Genomic DNA, 25,600 nt, shown 5'->3' on the forward strand with positions numbered 1-25,600 from the left:
AAATAAAATCTATGGTTAATAAATTTGAAATTGCTGATACCTTTCTCTGTAGACCACAACATTTTTAACTGACAGTAACTCCTGAGGTATTGAGAATTGGTAAGTTCTATGCAAATTCTGCTAAATGGATGCTATTTTCAATTCAAAATTTCTTAGGTAAATATTTTGTCCCAAATATTGACACAGGCACTGCCTTTCGGCCTCCATTGAGAGGAGCATTCTCCAGCACACTTTTTACAGGATATAACTTGTCAAGTTAGTCATCTCTCTTCAGGATTCTTCTGAATGTTTCCCTATGGTGTATGTAATCTCACATCCTACTAAATGAGTCCTTGGTAGAAGCCAGAAGTAAAAAAGTGGAGTTCAGCCAAACCCATGCCAGCTTATTTTAATGCAACTAGTAATAACAGTATGTAGTTAACATGAAATATGCAAGACAAATGCTAAACTAAATGGGACTCGGAGCAACAGGCATAAACAGGGGCTCTCCCAGGAAACAGCTCTAACACTGACCCCTCCGAGGCAGCTCAGTAGTTCTCAATCCTGGCAGCATATCATCAGTACCACCTGCCAATGCTCAGGCTCCCTTCCCAGAGACTCAGCTTTCACTGGATTAGGGTGGGGCCTGGGAACAAGTGATTCTAATGTACAGCTCGGGCTGAGGGTGGCTGCACCAGCCTGATGCACCACTTTTAAAGCCAGGTCAGTGCGGTCCTCCAGGGCCATTCCCCAACTGCTCCATATACTGCAGGAACACAGTGATTCTGATAATAGAGAACAGGGAGGTGAATCAGGAGCAGCCGTGCTGCTGTCACCTTGTCTCTGCACCCCCGTGGGTGCGATGGCACCTTGGGCCAGGAGAGAATGCACGGCAGGTGCTCTGGGGCATGCGTAGAGCAGAGAGGTGGCCCTGCCACAAACCCTGTGAACACTACCCATGACGTGGTCAGAGTGATTGCACGAAATCCTGTCAAACAATTAAGCAACTCCTATATTGTCATGACAAAAATAAAACTTGTGGAGAGTTACAGAATTCTAATGGGAAATAAAAATGTTACAAATCTCACACAAGCTCTAGGTAAGCCTTCGTAAATGCTGTGTTCTATTCTCAATTTCTATTTTGAAAACAATTCTCAAAATGTAAAATCCCCAGCATTCCCCAAACGATGTATTATTTTGGCTCATTCTACAAATTTATGATCACCTTTCTAACTCTGTGTTTCGAAGTATGAAAACCCACACTGGCAAAGAAAAATAACAGCATGTGGTTTCCAAGCCCTAAGTGCCTTGCTGCCCCACGTGTGTCCCATAAAGCGTTGGGGGTTGTCCCAGAGCCAGTCGGGAAAGCGGCATCTGCTGGTGCTTTGCCTGCTCTGAATTTAGTTCCGAGGCTGTGAGTTGAACTCTGTGCAAATGTTCTGGATGACCTTGGGAACCACTCTGTAGAGGTTGTCGAACTCATCCACAAAGAAGGCGTGGTCCCTGGCAGGGTGAGTGGCGATGACTTCCAGCTCGTCCTGTGCAGCCCATGCCACGCCTATGGCATAGGTGATCACTCCTGTGGGAACAAAGGGTAGATGAAGCAGATGTCCCCAAGGGAAAGTACTGAAATGAATCCTTGCCTTCCTGCTGCTCTGTTGGCCATTGTGCTTGAAGGCAACCGAGTCCAAAATCAGAAATGTGCCCAAAGCATGAACATCTGCTGTATGCCAGCAGCAATAAATTTGGTATAGTTGCTATCTCATAGGAGTTTACAATCTTTTGGAGAGAAAAAAAACAGGAAAATGGAGTAAATGCATGATAAGAATTTCATGTCCAGGAGCAGCAGGGGATGACATTTGGACAAGTGAAACTTTGGTGCCGTGCAGATTGCACCACATGGCACACACTTGCTCTGTGTGTAGAGGCGCACAAAATTCAGTCTTATATGCATCGAAAGTCGGTTTGAGATCTTTTAAATGAAAATGAAACTATAGGTAGTCAAATCCATTTCACCTGCCTTCACTAATCAAGGTCGATTTAAGACTTGCATGTCCTCCTAGCCTAAACAGTAAGATGTTTGTCCAAGTTGTACTCCAGAAACTTGGAGTCAGCTGTGAGCTGACCTTAGCGTCAGCTGCGTCTAGCTCAGCTGAGCTGGTTAAGACAGGATAGGACCACTGACCCTCCAACGGAGCATGTGCGAGTGCCCGCTTGGTGACCTTTAGAACAAGTGCAGAGGCCTGTAGTTTGGTTACGCCTGCGCAGAGCAACACTTCCACACCTTTTTCTAATCACACTCCCCACGCCTCAGACCGCCCTGCTCCTTTACTTGTTATCCTATAAATACCCCAAGCTCCTTGCCCTTGGGGAGGTAGATTTGAGGCTGGTTCTCCGGTCTGCCTTGCGGATAAACTCTACGGCAAACCTAGGCAAAAAAACGGTGGCAGTGAATTACTTTAGGCTTGAGGGTGACTTTATAAGCCATAGGCTCCAACCTCATTCCCCGTGGAGGAACCCTGCTTGCACGAGGACCTGGAGAGCTGTGTCCCAGCACCTGCTCCATCACCACAGAAAAGTAAGTGTTTACCGATAAGGAAGTGGCGGGCAGAGTTGACTGATGCAGGAGGTCATGGAAGATGAAAGGGAAAAGCGCTCTTTGGATTCGGAAGAAACAGAAACAAGGTATCGGTAGCTTGAAGGGAGCAGCAGCCGGGGAGTAGATGCCAGAGAAACCAAGTGAATTGCTGCGAGTTGAGAGTGAAAAAGAAATGAAGATGTGGGGCAGCACGTATAGCTGATTCTTTCCAGAAGTGTGGCTCTAAAGAGGAGGCAGGTGGTAACTGGAGCTAGAACATGGGGTCAAAGAGGATTATTTCCCTTTTTAGGAAGAGAGGGACTTGAGCTGCTCTAGATGCAAATGGAAACGAGTATAGTAGGATTAAAGAGTTTGGACTGTAACACGGAGCAGGGAGGAGAGGAATTCAGGGGGGCGGGGATCTGTTCTCAGGGGGGAAACAGACTGCCTGGTGTGTGGCTCTTGCCTGGTGAGCAGGAGCTTGACCTATTCCCATGCCCCCTCCAGGCTGGCCAGGGTGGGGTTAGCAAGATGGCCATGAGACGGAGGGCAGAGCCTGGGTGAGGGTTTCCGGCCAGGCTCCTCTCCCCTGCCAGCCACTCACAGGGCCCACATCGCTCTCTCCAGCATCCTCCGGGTGCCCTGTCCTGCTGACTGGAGAGCCATCCACAGCTCACGTGGTTCTGGTCTAAGCTGGCCTTTTTTTTTTTTTTTTTTCGCTGTGCCACGCGGCGTGAGGGATCTTGGTTCCCAGACCAGGGATCCAACCCATGCCCTCTGCAGTGGAAGCTCAGAGTCTTAACCACTGGACTGTCAGGGAAGTCCCTAAGCTGTTCTTCCATTGTGGCTCGTTGAGCTGAAGTTAAGCTGCCAGTTCCTTCTCTTACCTCTCCAGTGTCTTTTCTCTGAACACTGTCCACATTGGGCAAAGCCAGCCTTTTCTATTGGTCCTTGTTCTTTAAAGCTGCCTAGAACATAACAGCCCTGATAGTTCCCAGGACATCTCCCTCGAGCTTCACTTCTCCTGACGAGTAGGCCAAGGCTACCCTCTGGGTGAGGCGCAAAGGAGGGGCATCTCGGAAAATGAGAGAGTGGAGCTGAGCACGAGCGGGCCCAGACGTTTGGAAAAAGCAGGAGAGCCCTGGGCTTGTCAAGAGCTGCCCCACCTGCGCCCTCCCACTCTGGAACTTTGGGTAGGTTGCTTCTGAGCTGTAAACCATCCTCCCTCTGCTGACAGGAGCCCAAGGAGCCCTGTGAAGGCCGGCATGTGGGCCACCTGCCATCCCACCATCACGAGTGCTCCCCACGGGGCAAATCTCTGCGAAGACCGTCCGAACCTGGTGTCTGGTTACTTTGGTTTCCAGAAGCCAGAACTGCTGGTTCCTAAAGGCTTGTTTATTTTTACACCCCTCCTTGTCTCAAGAAGGATTAAAAGCAGCTTTAAAGAATACGGAAAATCTTGCATCTGAGCCCAAGTTTAATGTAGACAGACGAGAAAACGTCCCCCACAATGAGTGAGTCTGTTCGCTAGTACTTAGCTACAGGTTTTTGGTTCACGGACCACTCAGTTTACTTCTGTTATCATTACCAGTATTCCTATCACTTGGGGTTTTCTCCAGGTTGTTTGTATTGTCCTGGTATTTTATGGCACTTTCAAAACTGATTATACATAGGTTCTGTCAAAAAGCATTAAATATGGGGCTTCCCTGGTGGCGCAGTGGTTGAGGGTCCGCCTGCCGATGCAGGGGACGCGGGTTCGTGCCCCGGTCCGGGAGGATCCCACATGCCGCGGAGCGGCTGGGCCCGTGAGCCATGGCCGCTGGGCCTGCGCGTCCGGAGCCTGTGCTCTGCAGTGGGAGAGGCCACGACAGTGAGAGGCCCGCGTACCGCAAAAAAAAAAAAAAAAAAAAAAAAAAAAAAAAAAAAAAGCATTAAATATGACCGATTTTGTGAATACTTACAAAAATAGTTTGCTCACTTTTCATGGTCGTAAACTTTCTGTTGCCCTCTTCCAAATTTTCATACGGCAATATCTCTTTAAATATTTTGAATGAAAATTTGAGGTCTCCCCCAAAACTCCAATATCTGGTTAGCAGTTGCTTACAAAAATAGCACTTTTCTTTTAAAACATCCCTTTTCTTCAAATTTCGAACATAATTTTGTGGTCTTCAATGGAGATGAAAGCCATGGGTCAAATTCCTCTTCAATGTGTCACATGTTGGTGTGTCCTGCCTGAGTGTGGGACGTTAACATCCGCAGTCACCCACAGGCCGTGGTTTGCCGTGACACTGTGGAAACCACCGTGGTGCCCCCTGCCTGACCCTTCTCTGCTGCCCAGTGGGGCCTGCAGTGTTGAACTACACCCCTAACAGTCTCCCTGCAGTTCTGAACAGTTTATTAGGTGATAGGCAAAACCAGTGCATAGAGAGACAGTCCCTTCCTTGACCCGCTGGTCCACCAAGCCCCAGAGGGATGCTCAGCCCCAGACCGGTCAGCAAGACCAGCTCACTCACCCTCGTGATGGGCGACCGTGGCCGGTATTCGGACATCGTCATAGGACCTCCCGTCAGTGATGAGGATCATTAATTTCCTCTTGTTGGGCTTGGACTTCTTGAAGAGCTGTTCCAGGGCGTAGTTGATGGCAGCCCCCGTGCTGGTCCCGCCACTCCAGTACCCCACTCTCTTGATGGCGTTGAGAACGTCAGGCTTGGTGCTGTACACGTCGAACCCAAACTCCAGCCGCTGCTCGTAGGTGTACTGCACCGCCCCGATCCGCGTGTCCGTGTCGGAAATCTCAAACTCTTTGCTGAGGTTGGCCACAAACTGGAGAACCGTGCGGAAGTTGCCCGTCCCTACGCTGCTGGAGCCGTCGATGATGAAGCCGATGTCGGCCGAGTTTAAGCAGGTCTTGCTGCAGGCCAGTCGGTCGGTGTCACAGACCCGCTTCACCAGGGGCTGCACGGTCTTGTGGAGGCTGAACCAGTTCTGCACGCTGAGCAAGTAGAAGCCGTTCGTTCTGCACACAGCCTGAAAGACAGGGGGAGGCCACCCGCCAGGTCAGGGGCCTGGCCACGACCCCTGACCCCCCACCCAGGGCGGGTGAAGGAGCTGGCAGATGCTTGTTTTCTGCACCACCTCCTAATGCTCTCTCTCCATCTCGGTTCACCCAGTCAGGTGTTCACCGGGACAGAGACCCATCAAGTTATCCCTGGACTCAATCCCACGCCCTCAGCCAGGTCTCTGCTTTCGTGGAGAGCCATCAGTCAGGCAAATCCACAGGGAGCGGGGAATCACTGGCTTCAGCCTCATATTTACGCCTCTTCAGGCCCCTCTGTTCATTTGTACTGGCAGCCAGCCATGAAGTTGGCATTGGTGGGCATCAACCTGGGAGAGATTAAAGAAAGCTTTTGTTCTGATTGGGAAAACAAAAGGCACGCATGAGACACAGCTAAAGAATTGTTTCCAGAGCAGCCCTGCATCCAGCAGGAAGGGGGTTCCACACGTGTGTCAGGCATCACGCTAGTTGTTCTCGGATTATCTCACTAACTCCCCACCTTAACCCTACAGAGTGGAATTATAACCCCCTTGTCATGAAGGAACAAACTGAGGACCAGCTGCGAAGTGACATCCCTTGAATCCTTGAGGCCGGGACACAAATCTGTCTGCTCGTAGAACCCAAGCTCTGTCCTCTGGACAACCCAGCCTCCAGGCAACTTAATATTTACTTGTGCCCAAGTTTGTTCCAGAAAAAACCTCAAGGCACCTTGAATGTGCTCCTGGAAGTGACCGTGTCCCCCTTGCCGCTGCCTCTCTGGGGGACGGGGTGGGTGTGCGTGGGTCACAGAGAGAATCACAGACCTGATGGCTATGATCGAAGGTGTATAATTAAAACATTTTAAGACAAGAAATGACTTTAAAATGTCCTAGGAAATATACTTCAATTGGTTTGTAAAAACCTAATGCGGTTCGTAAAACTTTCCATGGCTTAGGTGGCATATGAGTTGGGTGTTGAGGCTGAGCTGAGTTGTAGCCAACAGATGGAGAGGAGGGATTCTCCACCAGGCAGCCTGAGTAAGTCACAGCAGGACGCCAGGTGGCTGGAGCTAGGAAGATGCGCTGGGAAGCTGGGTTAGGATCACACTCCAGAAGACCTTGGGAATAATAGGGAATAATGAAGGATTTGAAGCAAGGACCCCCACAGGACTGGAAAAACGCTTCGTAAACATGAGCTTCATTATGAAATCTAAGCTGGAGAGACCCAGGAGGGAGAAATAATAGATGTAAAGTAGTAGCTTGAACTGGGGAGGTGGCATTGGGCATGGGAAATAGTGGACAGATGTGAGATCTGTGACATGGGAGCTGAAAGGGTGTCCTGGGGTGACTCTGGGTGTCAGACAGCTGTGGGGCCTGTATGTACAGTCCAGAGAAGGAAAGAATTTGGGTGGGAAATATGATGCACTTGGCATTTCGCATGTAACGTTTAAGGTTCTTGGGGACATCCGGTGGAGACTAGTCAATCAGCTGGAAACAAATGGCTATTGAGCTCCGGAGAGACCAGGGAGGGAGACATATGAGTGTGTCATTGCCTGAGAGCAAAGACTGAAGCTGTGGCCCTGGGAGAGGTTCTGGAGGGAGAAAGCCTAGTGGGAGCAGAGGAGAGGACCAATAACTGAGACCTGGGGAAGTCTACACTTAGGGTACAAGATGGAAAACAGGAGAGAGCAAATGAAGTAAGAGCCACACCGTGTCCTAAAGGTTAAGGGAGATGAGAATTTCAAGGACAATGAAGTACAGGATTCATGCGGGGAGCTGAGCCCTAGTAGATCTGGAGACACAGAACACTAAAGCTGGCGGGCATCCCCCCACCCCTCCCTCCTATCCTCTTCCTTTCCTTTTTTTTTTTTTTTTTTTTTTTTTTACCATCTTTAATTTCTTTCATCAGTGTCTTATAGTTTTCTGCATACAGGTCTTTTGTCTCACTAGGTAGGTTTATTCCTAGGTATTTTATTCTTTTTGTTGCAGTGGTGAATGGGATTGTTTTCTTAATTTCTCTTTCAGATTTTCCAACATTAGTGTATAGGAACGCAAGAGATTTCAGTGCATTAATTTTGTATCCTGCAACTTTATCAAATTCATTGATTAGCTCTAGTAGTTTTCTGGTGGCATCTTTAGGATTCTCTATGTATAGTATCATGTCATCTGCAAACAGTGACTGTTTTACTTCTTCCTCTCCAATTTGTATTCCTTTTATTTCTTTTTCTTCTCTGATTGCTGTGGCTAGGACTTCCAAAATTATGTTGAATAATAGTGGTGAGAGTGGACATCCTTGTCTGGTTCCTGATCTTAGAGGAAATGCTTTCAGTTTTTCATCATTGAGAATGATGTTTGCTGTGGGTTTGTCATATATGGCCTTTATTATGTTGAGGTAGGTTCCCTCTATGCCCACTTTCTGGAGAGTTTTTATCATAAATGGGTGTTGAATTTTGTCAAAAGCTTTTTCTGCATCTATTGAGATGATCATCTGGTTTTTATTCTTCAGTTTGTTAATATGGTGTATTGCATTGATTGATGTGTGTATATTGAAGAAACCTTGCATTGCTGGGATAAATCCCACTTGATCATGGTGTATGATCCTTTTAATGTGTTGTTGGATTCTGTTTGCTAGTATTTCGTTGAGGATTTTTGCATGTATATTCATCAGTGATATTGGTCTGTAATTTTCTTTTTTTGTAGTATCTTTGTCTGGTTTTGGTATCAGGGTGATGGTGGCCTCATAGAATGAGTTTGGGAGTGTTCCTTCCTCTGCAATTTTTTGGAAGAGATTGAGAAGGATGGGTGTTAGCTCTTTTCTAAATGTTTGATAGAATTCACCTATGAAGCCATCTGGTCCTGGACTGTTGTTGGAAGATTTTTTTTTTTTTTTCGGTACGCGGGCCTCTCACTGTTGTGGCCTCTCCCGTTGTGGAGCACAGGCTCCGGACGCGCAGGCTCAGCGGCCATGGCTCACGGGCCCAGCCGCTCCACGGCATGTGGGATCTTCCCGGACCGGGGCACGAACCCGTGTCCCCTGCATCAGCAGGCAGATTCTCAACCACTGTGCCACCAGGGAAGCCTGTTGGAAGATTTTGAATCACAGTTTCAATTTCATTGCTTGTGATTGGTCTGTTCATATTTTCTGTTTCTTCCTGGTTCAGTCTTGGAAGGTTATACCTTTCTAAGAATTTGTCCATTTCTTCCAGGTTGCCCATCTTATTGGCATAGAGTTGCTTGTAGTAGTCTCTTAGGATGCTTTGTATTTCTGCAGAGTCTGTTGTAACTTCTCCTTTTTCATTTCTAATTTTATTGATTTGAGTCCTTTCCCTCTTTTTCTTGATGAGTCTGGCTAATGGTTTATCAATTTTATCTTCTCAGAGAACCAGTGTCTTGGCATGTTTCTCCTTGGGTTTATCCTGTATGGGTCTCGCTGCATTTCCTGGACTTGGGTGGCTATTTCCTTTCCCATGTTAGGGAGGTTTTTGACTATAGTCTCTTCAAATATTTTCTCGAGTCCTTTCTCTCTCTCTTCTCCTTCTGGGATCCCTATAATGCGAATGTTGTTGCGTTTAATGTTCTCCCAGAGGTCTCTTAGGTTGTCTTCATTTCTTTTCATTCTTTTTTCTTTATTCTGTTCCGCAGCAGTGAATTCTACCATTCTGTCTTCCAGGTCCCTTACCCGTTCTTCTGCCTCAGTTATTCTGCTATTGATTCCTTCTAGTGTAGTTTTCATTTCAGTTATTGTATTGTTCATCTCTGTTTGTTCTTTAATTCTTCTAGGTCTTTGTTAAACATTTCTTGTATCTTCTCGATCTTTGCCTCCATTCTTTTTCCGAGGTCCTGGATCATCTTCACTGTCATTATTCTGAATTCCTTTTCTGGAAGGTTGCCTGTCTCCACTTCATTTACTTGTTTTTCTGGGGTTTTATCTTGTTCCTTCATCTGGTACATTGCCCTCTGCCTTTTCATCTTGTCTATCTTTCTGTGAATGTGGTTTTTGTTCCACAGGCTGCAGGGTTTTAGTTCTTCTTGCTTCTGCTGTCTGCCCTCTCTCTTCCTTTCCTTTTTAAACCTGGGGTCCTGTCTTTGGAGGAAGGTTTATGTAGGGTCCCATTGTACAAATATACCAAAAAATGGGCTGCTTTGGGGGGATGGGTGTTAGGGCCTGGATCCCCATCTGTTCTGCTCCCATCTCCTGCCAGGCATTTCCCCAGAACCGAGGGGCAGCTAAGTTTGAAATCCTGATCTCCCTGACTTGATTCAATACCTTTTTCTTGTTTATCAGATTAGTTAACTTGCAGTGCATGTGTGCCCGTGTGCATGCTCGTGTGAAGGCTTGCTGGGCTGCCCAGTTGAGGTCCCCTGGGGCTCTAGGAGGAGCTCAGGGGAGCCTTTACTGTGAGACCTTGGGGACCCTGCTCCTCCCAAGGTGCTGATGCTGGGCCTCAGTTCATGAGGTACATGGTGGTGTTGGGGGGGCGGGGTGTTGCTTTGAGAGGATAACTCCAGGTTCCAGACTTACTAGTCTCTCACTGGAGGCCCTCCTGACTAGAAGTGAGCTTAACACACATTAGAAGGAAAGAGAGACCCAGCCTGGGTGGTTGTTACAGCTTTGCAAAGTGCAGGGAATTCTTATGTTGGGTGGGTCTCCCACTTACATACCTTGTTTGCAAAGTTGGGCTCTAGCACGTACTGCTTCTCATTTTCAGAGGCACCTTCCATGGTGATGAAGAAAATGTTGATTCCTGACTCTCTTGCAAACCTTGATGCCTCCTCCACCTTGTCCGTGGGCCAGCCGTCCACCATCACCACGGCCACGTTGGGAGCACTGCCTCTGTTTCCATTAGATTTGGAAAAGAAGTTCTGAGTCACAAAGGAGATGGCCCGGCCTGGAAGAAAAAGAAAACTCATGCTTGGAGTGATCATGGAACTGATCACAGCAGCATAAAGAGATGCAGAAAAATACTCATTCCCTCCCTTGTTGGCTTGTTTTCTTTTTTAATCACATTAACTCGTTTTAGGTGTACAGTTCAGTGGTATTAAATGCACTCACAATATCGTGGAACCATCACCACTAGCTGCTTCCCTCCCGTTTCGTTTTAAACCTTTAACTTCTAATTCTCTTTTTACCACTAGCTGTTTCCCTCCCATTTCATTTTAAACCTTTAACTTCTAATTCTCTCTCTCTTTTTTTTTTAAAGTTTTACACCATTTGCGGCAACCTGGATGGACCTAGAGATTATCATGCCAAGTGAAGTAAGTTAGACAAAGACAAATATTATATGATATCACACGTGGAATCTAAAAAATAATACAAATGAATCTATATACAAAACAGAAACAGATTCACAGACATAGAAAACAAACTTATGGTTACCAAAGAGGAAAGGGAATGGGGGGAGGGATAAATTAAGAGTATGGGATTAACAGATGCTAACTATTATTCATAAAATAGATAACAAGGATTTACTGTAAAACACAAGGAACAATATTCAATATCTCGTAATAACCTATAATGGAAAGTAATCTGAAAAAATATATAACTGAATCACTTTGCTGTACACCTGAAACTAACTTAATATTGTAAATCAACTGTACTTCAATTTTAAAAATTAAATTCAAAAAATAATAAAAGTTTTAAAGACCAGCAAGCAGGTGAGAAAAACTTTCATAGGAACAGAAGTGTCTGTTCTTTGCCTGGGTGCTGGAACCAACCTCACTAAGCCCCTGCGCCATTTCGCAGAGTGTGGGACGGGGGGAGCTGAAGTGACGGGAGCCTCTCCTTGGGCTGGGCTACGGCAGCTTGGGGTGAGACCAGTGCTCCGGCAGCCACTGTGTGGGGAGCCATCAGAAGATCACCTTGACCCCACCAATCGTAAATTTGGAGGTCATGGTCAACTTGTGCTCAGTACATATTCCATCCGCCTTCCAGCATGTCTTGAAAGCAGAGGGAGGACATCTGAAAACGACGTTGTTGAGGCTTCCTTGCAGCTAGTTCTGGATTTGTTTTAGTTTCATGAAATGATGCGCACACATGAGATTTGATTCTGCTGTTTCTGCTGACAAGTCTGTAGAGTGTTTGACGTCTCCAGGGAAGTGTTAGCAGAGGCGCCTATGTTTGGTCACCAGCTTCCTCGGTGTTGAGAACGTAGGGTGCAGAGCGTTCACTTTGTGGCTGTGAATCGAGAAGGCAAGGCATGGTTTTGTAGCTGGTAGCTATAGCAGAAACTTCTTGATCATGGTGGCTTCCTGGCTGAAGCAGATTCCTAAAGAGGCTGTGGTGGCAGAGTTGAGAAAGCAATTTCCTGATTTGGGAAGAGGTACAGCTCCTTGGAGGTCCTGGTTCCGCAGGAAGCCTTGGGAAGCCGTCTCCGAAAGCTCAGCCTAGAGTCCATTTCTTCAGGAATTCTCAAAACCATTTAATACCCTGAAATAAATCCCTTTCTGCTTAAACCAGCTGGAAAATGGGTTCAGTTCTCTAAACCCAAACCCAGATCGATACAGGGCAGAGATAGAACATGTTACCCACTGAAAGAAGGTATGCTGATTTTATGAATCCCATCAAAGAAACAGAATGTCTTCTGAAGTTTTAAAGTTTTTATTTTTTAAACAATTGGTGGCCTTTGAGCTTGGTTCGTGTGGAACTGTTTTCTAATGCCTGGTCACCTCTGGGGAACTGATAAAATGGAGTTTCTGGATCTGCCCCATTGAGGGACTAGATCTTGACCTTGGAATTCTGGTACCCCACGGCCACTCCACCCCCTCACCACCACCAAGGATCAGACAGAGACTCAGCCTGAAACAAAGACCATGTCTCTTTTTGCACAGTTATTTCTATAACAGGAGCTGATTAGAAAAAGACTCCCAAGGGGCACTGTGGAGCTTCCTGAATGGAACCGATTACAAATTTTACTTCTTTTTATAAAAAGAAAAAAGTTTTTACAAAATACAATGAAAAATAGTTGATGCCTCGGAGAACAGTCAGGATAGTCATGACTGCAGTTCTACTTGTCCTGAAGAAAGCTGCCATATTGAGGAACCAGGTGTGCTAGAACTCTCCAGCATGTGTGTGGTAATGATTTTTGCCCCCTGAATCCATGATAATACTTGAGGAAAGATACAGATATTATGTGAGTCATTTCTTGATGGATTATTTTGATCTTTTCCTTTTTCTATCTAGCATGTTAGCAGACGACCACACAGAAAGAGAACCATGGTAGCAAGAAGATCAGCATCCAGATCACATACCTACATTTGAAAGCCCTCCTCTCTGGGTCATTTTCTCTATGGCTGTCTTCAGATCCCGGGAATTCATGTGAGTCTTGAGATTAAACTGGGTAACAGGATTGTCTCTGAAGATTCAGAACAAGCAATAAAAATTAGCTGGAAAGTTATTACACTTTGAGGAAAGCAGAAATCAGAGCTGATTGTTTTAGATATGAACAGAATGGAAGCTGCTTCAAAGCCTTAAGCTGGTGTTTATAAAATGCCCCACTGTGGACAGAAGTAATGGGAGGACTGGGTCCTCCGCAGGGTGTGTAGAGAAAATTAGGCTGTTTCAGGGCTCCGGAGGTGTGGGTTCTCGTTTTGACTATGCTGTTTCCCAGCTGTGTGACCTTGAGAAGTCATCTAACTTCTCTGGGCCTCAGTTTCCTCATCTAGATAAAAATAAAGATCATAACGTTTATGTTGTTAAAGAGCAGGACTCTTGTCAAGTGGGATTTTGCAAATGTCAGGATGTCCCCAGGCTGCCCCAGATCCTCCTTTCCAGAAAGAGAGTCTCAGCTGATAGCCACCCCCGGGTTACCCCAGCACTGGAACTGCATCTTAACAGTCGTGTCAAGGACAAGACATCCCTTCATCTTTCTCACTCTGTGGCTCCTGTGACTGGGTGAGAATATTCAAATCTTACCCGGAAGGTCAACATCTATTTTACTGAAGGCTGAAAAAGGTTAGCTGGAGAGGAGTTGGAGTGAATTAAGTGGAGACACAGAATGAGAACCCTTCTCTAGAGCAGAGTCTCCTCGGTTAACAGGCTTGGGAGCAGCTGAGCGGGGGGTGCGGAATACCTTTCATGACCAGGTGGAAGGTGAGTCGGGAGGGACGAGGGCTCCGTGGGGCGGACGTGTGTGATCACACTCAGGATGAAGTGGGAATGAAGAGTGAAATCACATCTCTCGAAGCGCTGACACTCAGCCAGTGGCAGCGCTTCGTGCAAGTGCGACCTCTAAGGTCACACCGAGCCCCAAACTCCAAAAGAGCCTGCACTTGCTTCAATGCTCTGATGCTGCTGTCTTGAAATTCTTAATACTTTTTGAAAATGTGGAACTGCAAATTATGTAGCTGGTCCTGGCTGCAGATTACTAAGTCTTCAAGGAGAGGGAGAAGGAGACCTTTAAGAGCAGTCTTTCCATAAACACCTGGAGTAGATCCAGGAAGAAGCAGGTTTTGGGAGTTTCAGGTGGGAATTCCCGGGCCCTACAGATTCTCAGCCAGTCCTTTGGGGAACCTGGCAGTGCAGTCACCAGGAAGCCAGTTCCCCAGGACCCGAGAGGAGACATCCTCTGCCTCCCTCCCCTCCCCTGCTCCGACCCTATTATCCGACCCTCCAGGCTATCACAAGGTGATCTATGTCGGAGGAGAGCTCGGAAAGAGGCTGGAAGGATGCCCCGGTGTCCTCCATCTCATTAGTGAATATGAGGGACACAGGCTGGTTCTTAGGCAAAACCAAAGCAAACTGCCCAGAAGTCCACTTCTCTAAGCGAGAGGTGATGTGAAACTGGGAGGACCAACTACCTTCAGCGAAGACAAGGAAAGTTTAAGACGAGCTCAACTAGGGTGGGTGTTGGGGAAAAATCCAACCAGATGAAAAGCCACCAGGTGAAAACCAAGTTCTAGTTTAGGATTAAACACAAACGAACAACACCAATAAAGCAAAGTGCAGAACAGAGAAATGTGGGCATTCTGGCTGAGCTCGACCTCACCATCAGGCCCCATGCAAAGGCTGTAACCCGAACCGGGGCTGCTTTAACACACCCCACTGCTCAGGGCCCAGGGAGGGGGAATCACAGCGAAGGAACTCTAGTACTTTCACAGCTAGTCTTCTTTCCCTTGGGGCTCCAGGGCTTTCCGGTTTCTGTTCTCACAGATCAATTTCAGTAACTGCTGTACTTGCCCCACCCCCCACCCCCCCCCGCCGCCGCCCGCCCGGCCATCTAGGCTCAAAACCTGGACCCTATCTTTACTTGCTCAGTCATAGGACCCATGGAACCTGTCAGGCACGTCTCCTAAGTTCCTCTATCTGGAGCACTTGCTTTTATCCCCTCCTCTGTGTTTCTGTGCAACCCTCTGAGTTCAGGCCCCCTTACTTCTTGCTGGTTCTATTATGAGTCTCTATGTCAGCCTCTGCAATGCTGGGTATATGCCTGTCTGCTAGAGAACCCTTCCTTATGTTCAGCTCTGACTGTAAAACTTGGCTCAAAATCATCCGAGACTCCGATTGTTAAACTTCATATTTTGGCTTTCAAAGCCCATCCATAACTTGATTCCAACCTAGCAGGCTCATACCGTTGTCTCTCTCACTCTCACCTATATTCTATTTAGAATGAGCTACTCACTATTTCTTGGTTTTCTAGCCCTGTGCCTTTGCTCATCGGTGCCCTCATCTGGGAAGCCCCAATTGTGCCCACCCTCCAGGCTCCAGCTGACAACCTCTGTGCCTGACTGCTTCCTCTAGCTCAGGACACCTCGCACAGTATGTGGTACCTGCAGGCGCTCCATTAACAGTATTAAAGAGACATACATTTCTTTCCTCTTCTGTGCATCTCTACCTCTAAATGCTGATGTTCCCGGCAGTACTATCTCCCTCATGCATCCCTTCTTAATTTATGTACAACCCTGGGGGATCTCATCGACTTCAGCCACCTGGGGTTCACCGACCATTCATATGCCAACAGCTGTTTCGTGTACACTGGGAGGTCCTCTCTCTTGAACCTCAGAATAAATAAAAAGGCTTCCATACATCTGTGGTCCCTGGGTGTGGTCCACAGGCTCCTTGGCTTTGATATTTCCAAAACTGAAGTCAATTATCTTCCATATCTGCTCCTTCAAACCACCCACATCCCCTTCTGTAGTCCCTCTTCTGACTCATCAAGTCACCCCAGCAATATGCTTTCCTGTCAGACCAACCTCTTAAAATATTTCTTGTGTCTCTCTCATCCTTTCCATCCTCAAGTTTGGACTGGGATCTTCTCTTTCCTGAACTATGGCTATAGCTTCCTACCTGGTCTTCCTGCACCACAGTGGCCTCTGCAGAGGATGTTTTATCCAACAGGTGCTAAGTGCCTATTAGAGGTGGATTAACTTGGATGCTAATGATACTTCTTCCAGGGGGCCTAATTTTGTATTTGTAATTTTGTGTTCTTTTTCTTAAAAGAGTCCCCAAGCTACATAAGCTTCAGTGTCCCCAAAGTCTGGATCTACCCTCTGGATCTACTATGAACTTTCAGGGACTGGGAAAAAAAAAAAAAAAAGGATGAGTTAAAACAAAAAAAGTATTATTAGCTATAAAATAGAAAATTGCAAAATTGATATTGACAAAAACAACAACATAATTGTCTACCCAACATAATGTTATATATGCCCCATTAACCGGAAAATTTTTAACTCACATTTGAAAATGATTTTGAGGCTAGATTTTCTCACTTTGAAAGATTTCCTGAGTGTGTCTGACGATTATGAAGAAATCATTGCTGATCGTAAATTAAGCGTTGCTCATAGACAAATAACTTCAAAAGCAAAAATATAAAATTTTCTTTCAAAAGTGTTTACAGAAAAAGTATTTAAATGTGGAAGCTAGTCACCTAGTCACATCCATAGTGTTCCCCTGCTCACGAGGCTGTCTGAGTGTCGATCACTTAGAGTGATTGATCACCTCTTTCCCATACTACATGCTGTCAAGTCTTGTTATCTGCAATAGTTATGTTTTTTTTTTTTTTTTTTTTTTGCGGTACGCGGGCCTCTCACCGCTGCATCCTCTTCCCACTGCGGAGCACAGGCTCCGGACGCGCAGGCCCAGAGGCCATGGCTCACGGGCCCAGCCGCTCCGCGGCATGTGGGATCTTCCCGGACCGGGGCACGAACCCACGTCCCCTGCATCGGCAGGCGGACTCTCAACCACTGCGCCACCAGGGAAGCCCAATAGTTATGTTTTACAAAGTTGCTGCAAACATCAAATTAGCAAGTTCTGAGCCATTGGTCCTAGGGAGAATATGGGGTTATGTTCCTGTGGGCGTCTGGTCACATTTTCATAAATAGATCAGTATATAAACTTGTTTTATGTATGTTTCTGTTTCAAGGTACCCAATTTAATATGTAAGTTTCTTACAAATAATTATATGCAAATTTTCCGTATAATGAAACACTAGCTGAGAAGGGTTTAACATTTTCTTGACCCTGGCTAGTGCTCCTGTAAAGTTTTTGGCTTTCAGTCTCATAGTGCTATCCACTGTGCTTAAAAAAAAAAAAATCAGTCATCATTTCATGAATTCCTAACTTCAGCCTTTTCCATAGCTTCATCATGCATTATAGATATTAGGTACTTTAGCACTTTCTGGAGCAGATCAAATCTGTTGATCACACACAGATCAACAAATTTCCTCTTTTTTTTGCTGCATATACCAAATCATCAATTCATTATTATTGCACTCATGACCAACAGCACCGTAAGTTTCCTGAAGGAATTTTATCTATAACACTTGCAGTTTCTCCATAAGCACATCACAGCCTTCTTGTGCTTAGAACACTAGATCGCATTTCAACACTACACTTGGGGCCATTAAAAATAGTGAAATCACCAATGAGTAGCAGAAAAATGAGGTGCTAAATAGACTGTGAAAAGGACACTCGTTTACAGTAACGAGCTGAAACTAGAAGGCAGAGCATCGCCTTGTTGAACCTCAGCTGGGAATGTTGTATATTTCATACCCTTTCTGTGCATGTCCACACAACAACTGTGAAAGTGCCATAAGTATTGATTTTGCAGATACAAGTACATTTTAGGGGGTAGGTGAATTTGCGGATATGGGATCTGTAAATCATGAAGATTGACTGTAACCTACTTGTGAACAGGTGCTATGTCCCAGTGTTTCCTATCCCTAGTGCTTAGCATACAGGGGGTAATAGAGAATTATGGAAAGAAAGGAAGGAAGGAATGGGGAGGGAAGGAGGAAGCTCAGGCGTCCTCTCCTCTCTTAGATCATCCCGGGTAGAGCTGAACACAACCCTCTGAGCGCCACACTCCACTCTCTTCCCCTATTACTTCATAGCGGTAGATGAATCTATCTTCAGAAGCAGACAGATGAGCTATTCACATTCCCAATGAATAGATGCTTTTCATTTTATTTAATGTTATTTCTTTTAAAGATATCGCCTCCCTTACTAGCTGGTGAAGTCCCGAAGAACAGAATCTCTATCACAGTTCTTTATTTTTAATGAATTGAAAGGTTGGATCAGAGGACCTCTGAAACTCTTTCCAGTTGCTAAAATTACGATTAGGAGTAAAGCCGCAGAGCTCATCCACCAAGGGACTTACAGGCAAATGTAATCAAACCACTTAGATGAATTTTATATTAGTATCCCCTGCAAATGGCATAGTGCTTAGACCGTGGTAAACACTCAATAAATCTTTGTTAAAATGTAATGTAATGAAATTATAGGAATGAATGGTAAGTCTTTAACATGCAGACTGTGGCAGCTCTCAGTACCAGAGCACACGGGTGTTATGTGTCCTTTTTTAGGATATATGGGCTGGTGGCCTTTTATTTAAAAGGCACCAGGCAAGGGGTAGGGATGTTTTTAAATAAAAGGAGAATCCTTTTATTAAAAAAAAAAAATCCCTATCCCTAGCCTGGTGTCCTTTTCAGAGATGAAGATTATTTTAAAAGTTCAAAGAGATGTGCCACTATATTTTAGTGTAAGCAACATTTTAATTTGTAATTTAATTAGAAGATCTCATTAAAGGAAAACACATTTTATTCCCTCAGTGATATCAAAGATTTCCTTTGAAAATAAGAGAAGAAAATAAAGATTTACAGCTCAAGGAGAAAATATCAAATTGTTCTACGTTTGGAAAAAGAGCTAAGACTAATGTAGAGAAATGGTAGGGAGCCGGCATTTGACTATGCATAGAAAGGGATAATTCATGCAATAGGAAAGGACTGTCCTGCAAGTGTGTGAGAAGAAAGAATGCCTGTTAGAGATGGGCACAGGTGATTCCTGGGAAGGCTGGGGCCTGGGGGCAGGGAACTGGACAGAACATCAGTGTCTCCAGGCCTCCCTGACGACAAGTCTCACCTGAGTCACCCTGTTAGACTACACAGGTTTCCAGCTCTCCTCCCAGCAGAAACTCAATTCAGTAGGTCTGGGCTGGGGGTAGGGATTTTTTAAAAATAAGGGATCCAGATGAATCTCATCCTTGGGACAGTTTGGGAAGCCCTGGATTTTAGAGGACTTCTGAGGCCCTTTCAGTCCTAAGGTTCCCATTTGGTTAAAGTCCCAGAGTCTACTGGTTTACCCCATAACGTTTTGTTTTTTTTTTTTTTTTTTTTCGATACGCGGGCCTCTCACTGTTGTGGCCTCTCCCGTTGCGGAGCACAGGCTCCGGACGCGCAGGCTCAGCAGCCATGGCTCACGGGCCCAGCCGCTCCGCGGCATGTGGGATCTTCCCGGACCGGGACACGAACCTGTGTCTCCTGCATCGGCAGGCGGATTCTCAACCACTGCGCCACCAGGGAAGCCCCCCCATAACGTTTTGAGTCACATGGAGTGAGGCTCACAAGTGAATTTTTATGCCAGTAGAGACGTATTAACTAACCATATTCCCTATAACAAGAACCTTTTGAAACTGTTTCCTACAACAAGGCATCATCACCTTAAGGTTACAATAAAATAACATGACTATCCTTAGCCTTTTAATTAATGCTAAAGTGTGATGATTTATGGACTTAGTCATTGAGATGAACCATGCCTGTGAACTCAGGAGGATGTTCTAGGGTGACCCTGGTTGCCTAAGGACATGCTGCTGGCTGCAGGTCAGGTGGCAGACTTGTCCCTTGAGGGTATTACCCACTCGGAGTGAAAATGATTCTGCCCCTCCCTACAAAGGACTGAGCACGGGGCCCAGGCCGACCTGCTGAGGGAATTAGCACAACTAGCCCCTTTTGAAAGGACACTGGCCTTTCTCACATTTCCTAGGATCAGAGACGTGGAACAGAGTCTTATAATCAAATTTTGTTTTTAGAGGAGTAGGGGTTTTTTTTTTTGGTAATTAGCAACAATAATTCCACCCCTCCACCAAAAAATAGAAAATTAATCTGCAAGCGCCTTCCTGCTGGAGGAAATGTGGATGAGTAATTTGCTGATCTAAGAAATACTCTGGAGCCAGGGGGCTGTCCTCCTTGCTGTCTGTTACCTCGTCGCTGGGCTAGGTAAGTCCAGGGACATGGAATGTCTTGGCAACAGACACAGTATTTGGTGCTTCCCAAACTTAGCCGTTTGGCCCGGTCAGCTGGGGATTTTGTTAAAATGTAGATTCTTTTTTTTTTTTTTAATTTATTTTTGGCTGCATTGGATCTTCCTTGCTGTGCACAGGCTTTCTCTAGTTGCGGCGAGCGGGGGCTACTCTTCATTGCGGTGCACGGGCTTCTCACTGTGGTGGCTTCTCTTGTTGTGGAGCACGGGCTCTAGGTGCACGGGCTTCAGTAGTTGCAGCATGCGGGTTCAGTAGTTGTAGCTTGCAGGCTCTAGAGCTCAGGCTCAGTAGTTGTGGCACATGGGCTTAATTGCTCCACAGCATGTGGGATCTTCCCAGACCAGGGATCGAACCTGTGTCCCCTGCACTGGCAGGCAGATTCTTAACCACTGCGCCACGTGTGAAGTCCCTAAAATGTAGATTCTAACTCTGCAGGTTAGGTGTGAGGTCCGAGGTTCTGTCTTTCTAACAGCCTCCCAGTTGAGGCTGTGGATCACATTTTGAGTGGCAATGTCTTAGAGGATGCTGTAAGAATCAAGAAAATCAGCAGTGGGGCTGCCAGTGAAAAGGGGAAGGGAGAAGAATAAATAAGAAGTCTGGAGCAGGCATAAGAAAGGCTGAGAGGAGGGAGGAGGATGGAGCTCCCGTAGCCCTAGGGTGGCAACCTGGCCGGGAGACAGGAGGGGCCCGGGACACAGCGTTCACCAGATGAGAGCACAGCCCCGTGGGAATATTTGTGCCTTCACATTCTGGTTGTGCAACGGAATCACCTGGGGAGTTTTAAAAATGAATGACGCTTGGGTCCCACACTCGGAAATTCTGATTTAATCGATCTGAGGTTGGGTCTGGGCATTGGGGTTTTCAGATGCTCCCCAAGTGGTTCTAATGTGCATGGGAGTGGCCACCTGCTTCTCTAGCGGAATGGTCCAGGGGTCTAGGGAGAATGATCTCAGCATGGGTGGGGGGCCCTGGGATAAGCCCCAGCGATGTGCGATGGGGGGGTCAAGGGGAAACCATTGAGTAGAAGTGGTGCAAGTCGAGGGCAGGGTCCTCGTTTCCTTTGTCCCTCTGGGAGAACCACGTGGTGGGGAACAGGAAAAGCATTAAGATTCTTGTGTGAACTGTATTCCCAGCTCATTCAGCCTTGAGACTGTGTCCCCGAGGCCTGTGGCTCAAGGGTTCACCTGCCTTGAGAGAGAAGTGGCAGGGGGGTCTTTGCAAGTGCCATTAGGCCCTGGAGAGCCCTCTCAGGCAGTCGGACGGCTGTTCGGGATCCTGTTAGTTCCTGTAAAGGCAGTGTAGGCTGAGGGCATGAGGGGAGGACGGGCCAGGAGTTGGAGAGACCTGGGCCCGGCCGGGTGCTGCCCTCTCACCCGGGAAGCCGAGCTGTCCCTCGCCCTCTCGGGGAGTTGGTGATTCTCACCTTGGCTACAGATTGGAATTAGAGATGAAAGGACCAGCTTCTGGGTATTTGCAGGATTCTGGTTTAAATAGGGCTGGGATGGGGCCCAGGCATCAGCATGTCTAAAAGCTCCCCTGGTGATCACAGTGTGAAGTCGGGGCTGGGCACTCCCTTCCTGCTCTGAAGTCCTGAGGTGCTGAGACCTGCAGCTCCAGGCCCCCTCCAGCCCGGGGCTCACGCCCCAGCCCCTCCCATTCCTTCCTTTGCTGCAGGCTCAAGGAAATGTGACAGAATGGTCCTCCTTGCCAGGTGTATTAGTTGCCTATCTTAGTTGTAAACTTAGGGGCTGCAACAGCCCACTAATCAGTTTACGGCTCTGAAGGTCAGAAGGCCGAATTGGGTCTTCCTGGCAGGGCTCTGCTCCTTTCTGAAGGCTCTCGAGAGAGTCATCGCCTGGCCTTTTTCAGCCTGCATTTCTCGGTCAGGGCCCCTTTCCTCCAGCTTCAGAGAAAGCTGTCGCATCTTTCTGACTAATCTTCCGTACTCACATCTCCCTCCAGCTGATAATAGCTGGGAAAGAGTCTCTGCTTTTAAGGACTCAGCTGAGTAGACTGGGACCCTGGGTAATCCAGGGCAATCTCCCCATCTCAGGGTCCTTGACTTGAACCACAGCCACAAAGCCCCTCCTGCTCTGTGAGGTGACACATCCAGGGGTTCCAGACGTGGGCAGCTTTGTGGCCACTCTTCTGCTCCTCACACCAGACCCGACACCTCGTTTCTTCTCCCTCCTCTAGTTGCCCCACACTCAGTGGCTCAGCTGGTCCACGGGAGCCTCTGGGCATCCTTCCTGCTTTGGGGGGGGCAGGAAGGCAGAGGCTCAGCTGAGGGTGCTCAGTCAGGGCTGAGTTGAGTGAGCTGTGAAGTAAAAAAGGAAGGAGATGCAGCCCACCTCAGAGCCAAAACGTGGGGCGCCTGTCAGAGAACCATAAGCAAAGAAAAACGGATTTCACTCTGAAATGAAGAGAAACGGATATTTCGCTTTATTCTACAGCTGTTTTCCAATGTTGGTATCCTGGGGCTGATTACAAAGTTCAAAAGAACCTGTGCAATTCTGTTCCATTTATACTGAAATCAGGGATAAGAACAAAATCCTGTGGAAGGTCCAGAGGCCGTTCAGCCCCTGTGGATCCAGGTGGCGGCCAAAATGTGAGCTGCTTGTCTTTCTTATCCTGTTTGCTAGACTTCACCTAACAGCGACTTGCTCTGGCCGTGCTTTCATCTGGCCTCTTAATGTTCCTGTTGGCCATAAGCGCAATCACGAGCATGTTGGCTGTTTAATTGTAAATTAGAACATGTGTGCAAGATGGGGGCTTGAGCCTTGGCTTTGTCTTCAGCAGTGTCTCTGACCTCAGTTTGGTGGAAAGCCTCCGCTATCAGGAGCTTTCTGGGCAGAGGAGCAAAATCTTGAAGTCAGTTTGGTTTGACATTTTAAGGATTAATTAATATCTCTCCTCTCCCCAGTGGTCATGCATTTAGCTGTGTGTTCTTAGGGAAGTCACTCAACCTCTCTGCGTCTGTGTCATACGCTGCGTCTCTTACTGGAGGTGCGTGATGACCGGAAGGAACGCTGCGGTTGCTGAAAGGTTAACGCGGGCCTGGGCTCTGAGCCTCTGCAGGTGCGGGTGGGGGCATGTGGGAGAGGGAGCATGCTGGCACCACGGGGGCTGAGGAGCTCCCCCTGGTCCGGACCAGAATTAGGGGCCCAGCCAGTGCAAGGGGGAAGTTACAGAGGAGCAGAAACCGCGAGCCTGGCAGGGGATGATGCTGGTCCCCTGAGGAGAGAACGGAGTGGACAAGGAGAGAGACGAGGAGATGCAGGGTAAGGAGGCGGGGGAGGGAATGACCAAGACTTGCCAGGCCTGTGACATCACTCTCCCTTCACCTGCCTGCCTGGGTTGATTTTCTGTTTCCTGCATCCACAGTATCTTTGTGTAGGATGCTTACTGATGCAGGATACAGAACGAGCATTTTGTACATCAGGTCATTTTTATCCTCCGTGTGTTTTTATTTCTTATTTGCCTTCTGTTTCCTGTTAATAGTATGAGTCTTCTAAATTCCAAATTTAAAAGTCTAAGTTCTGCCTCAGCTCTAAGGAAAACCAAGGGAAGGAATCTTCTGGGACAGGGGAGTCTCCCATGTAGACCCAGGGCGGCGGTGACAGAGGGGAGAGGCCTGAGAGCAGGAGAAATTCTGAGCTTGGGAGTCCTCCGACCTTGGCCAGCTCCTTTCCAACCCCAGTCTCACCTTGAGTGCTCGTTCTTGCCAAGGTGGTCATTTCTTTTAGAGCCTTGTTTCCTCATTGTAACACGAGGAGGTGGAACCAGGAGCTTTCCAAGGCCCCATTGCTCTGTGATTCTGAGAGAGCAGGGCTGATTCCCTGTAGCTGTGAACTGGGCACTAGAATCCGGTGAGAACCCAAAGTACCAGCAGAGGAATCAGTTTCCCAGCCAGCCAAGCACTGGAAAGCCCTTTTCCAGAAACACCGGCCCCATGTCTGCATCGACCTCTGCCCCCATACCCTTTCCTACCCCACGCCCTGACCTCTCTCGCACTAAAGACCATTTGCTGAGGAAAGCACGGCTGGGAGCCACCCAGGTGGCTGAAATAAAAGCAATTTCAGCTGGGTGTGTGGATTTCCCCTTCAGCCTCATCACACCTTCCTAATGCCTCTCTCCATCTGATTTTGTTCCTCGCAGTCCCCTGACGGAGGTATAACCTCTGGGCAGCCATCATTTCATTGCTGATCGTTCACCCACCTAATCGGAACCTGAGGCTGGAAGGGGGAGGATGCTCACCCAGCACGTTCAGCCAACATTCATTGATTGGATGTCTTCTGAGTACAGAGCCAGTCACTGAATTACAGGACAGCAGGGCTGGCAGAGCCCCAATAAATCATCTGGTCGGACCGGCCTGTACTTTAGAGATGGCAGCTCTTACATGGAGAGGTTAGGTGACTTGCTCAGGGTCACACAGCGGAGCTAAGGCTAGAATTCAAGACGTCCTGTCACCAGTCCATTGTGCTTTCCACTCCGCCCCGTGGCCGAAGGAGGGTGAAGATGATTGGTTGGTTTGTATGAGCATAAAGTAAAGGAAAACAGACACATTTCCCTTAAGGGCTTTAAATTAATAAGGACCCTGGATGGAAAAAAAGGTGAATAGGGAAGGCATTTTTATGGTTTTTTTTTTTTTTTTTCTTTTTTTTTTTTGCGGTATGCGGGCCTCTCACTGTTGTGGCCTCTCCCATTGCGGAGCACAGGCTCCGGACGCACAGGCTCAGCGGCCATGGCTCACGGGCTTAGTTGCTCCGCGGCATGTGGGATCTTCCCGGACCAGGGCACGAACCCGTGTCTCCTGCATCGGCAGGCGGATTCTCAACCACTGCGCCACCAGGGAAGCCCGGGAAGGCATTTTTAGAAAGTGACATTGGAAAGCATGGAGGTAAACGCTTCCCTGTAAATGGTGATGACATTGGAAACACGTGGGAGAAAATGGCTTTTTGAGGGGAAGGAGTCTTTATTGAATTTTTTCCTTCCCTGCTACTTTTGTTCTTTAATGCACGCTCCCATCAGCACACAACACAATGCTCCTGCCATTTTTCTTTTCCTTGACATATTTATCACCTTATTTTCATATTCTCCTATAAACCTTGGTACACACAGCTTTTAAAGCAGCTATTTTTAATGCAAGATGACATACCAAGCTTTGAACCCCCCAATAAAACTGACCGGGAACATCTGGCACTAAAACGCTTACATTTCCTCCCCAGAGAAGCCTGCTATTCATCTGCTAACTTTAAAAAGTAACACAGGAATGAAAATAGGTTGACGTCTTGAAAACAAGAAAACAATGACCAAAACCACATATTTTCCTATTTCAAGTTAAAATCCTCCAGAACATCTGACATTGAGAATTAACATGTGTAGTAATTGGTTATCTTCATATATTTGACTCTGACTATATACAAGTGCCACTTAGCTATTTTCCTTCACGGAAATAGGAGATAGTGCAAAATATGTTA

General features: G+C 47.1%; 1 protein-coding gene across 4 annotated transcripts in view; it reads right to left on the bottom strand.

The window, feature by feature from the left end:
• Nucleotides 1-373: 373 nt before the first annotated feature.
• VIT (vitrin) overlaps nucleotides 374-25,600 on the bottom strand; it is a 125,045-nt gene continuing 99,818 nt past the window's right edge. For all 4 annotated transcript variants that reach the window (XM_067007812.1, XM_067007810.1, XM_067007813.1 and 1 more), the window contains 4 exons: nucleotides 12,839-12,942; nucleotides 10,253-10,479; nucleotides 5,071-5,584; nucleotides 374-1,558 (listed from right to left, as the gene is read on the bottom strand). In XM_067007812.1, the coding sequence (XP_066863913.1) occupies nucleotides 1,380-1,558; nucleotides 5,071-5,584; nucleotides 10,253-10,479; nucleotides 12,839-12,942 (1,024 nt within the window). In that variant the 3' untranslated portion in view covers nucleotides 374-1,379. The remainder of the gene's footprint in view (nucleotides 1,559-5,070; nucleotides 5,585-10,252; nucleotides 10,480-12,838; nucleotides 12,943-25,600) is intronic.

The sequence above is a fragment of the Kogia breviceps genome, chromosome 11 (genome assembly GCF_026419965.1).
Source record: "Kogia breviceps isolate mKogBre1 chromosome 11, mKogBre1 haplotype 1, whole genome shotgun sequence".
NCBI lineage: Eukaryota > Metazoa > Chordata > Mammalia > Artiodactyla > Physeteridae > Kogia > Kogia breviceps.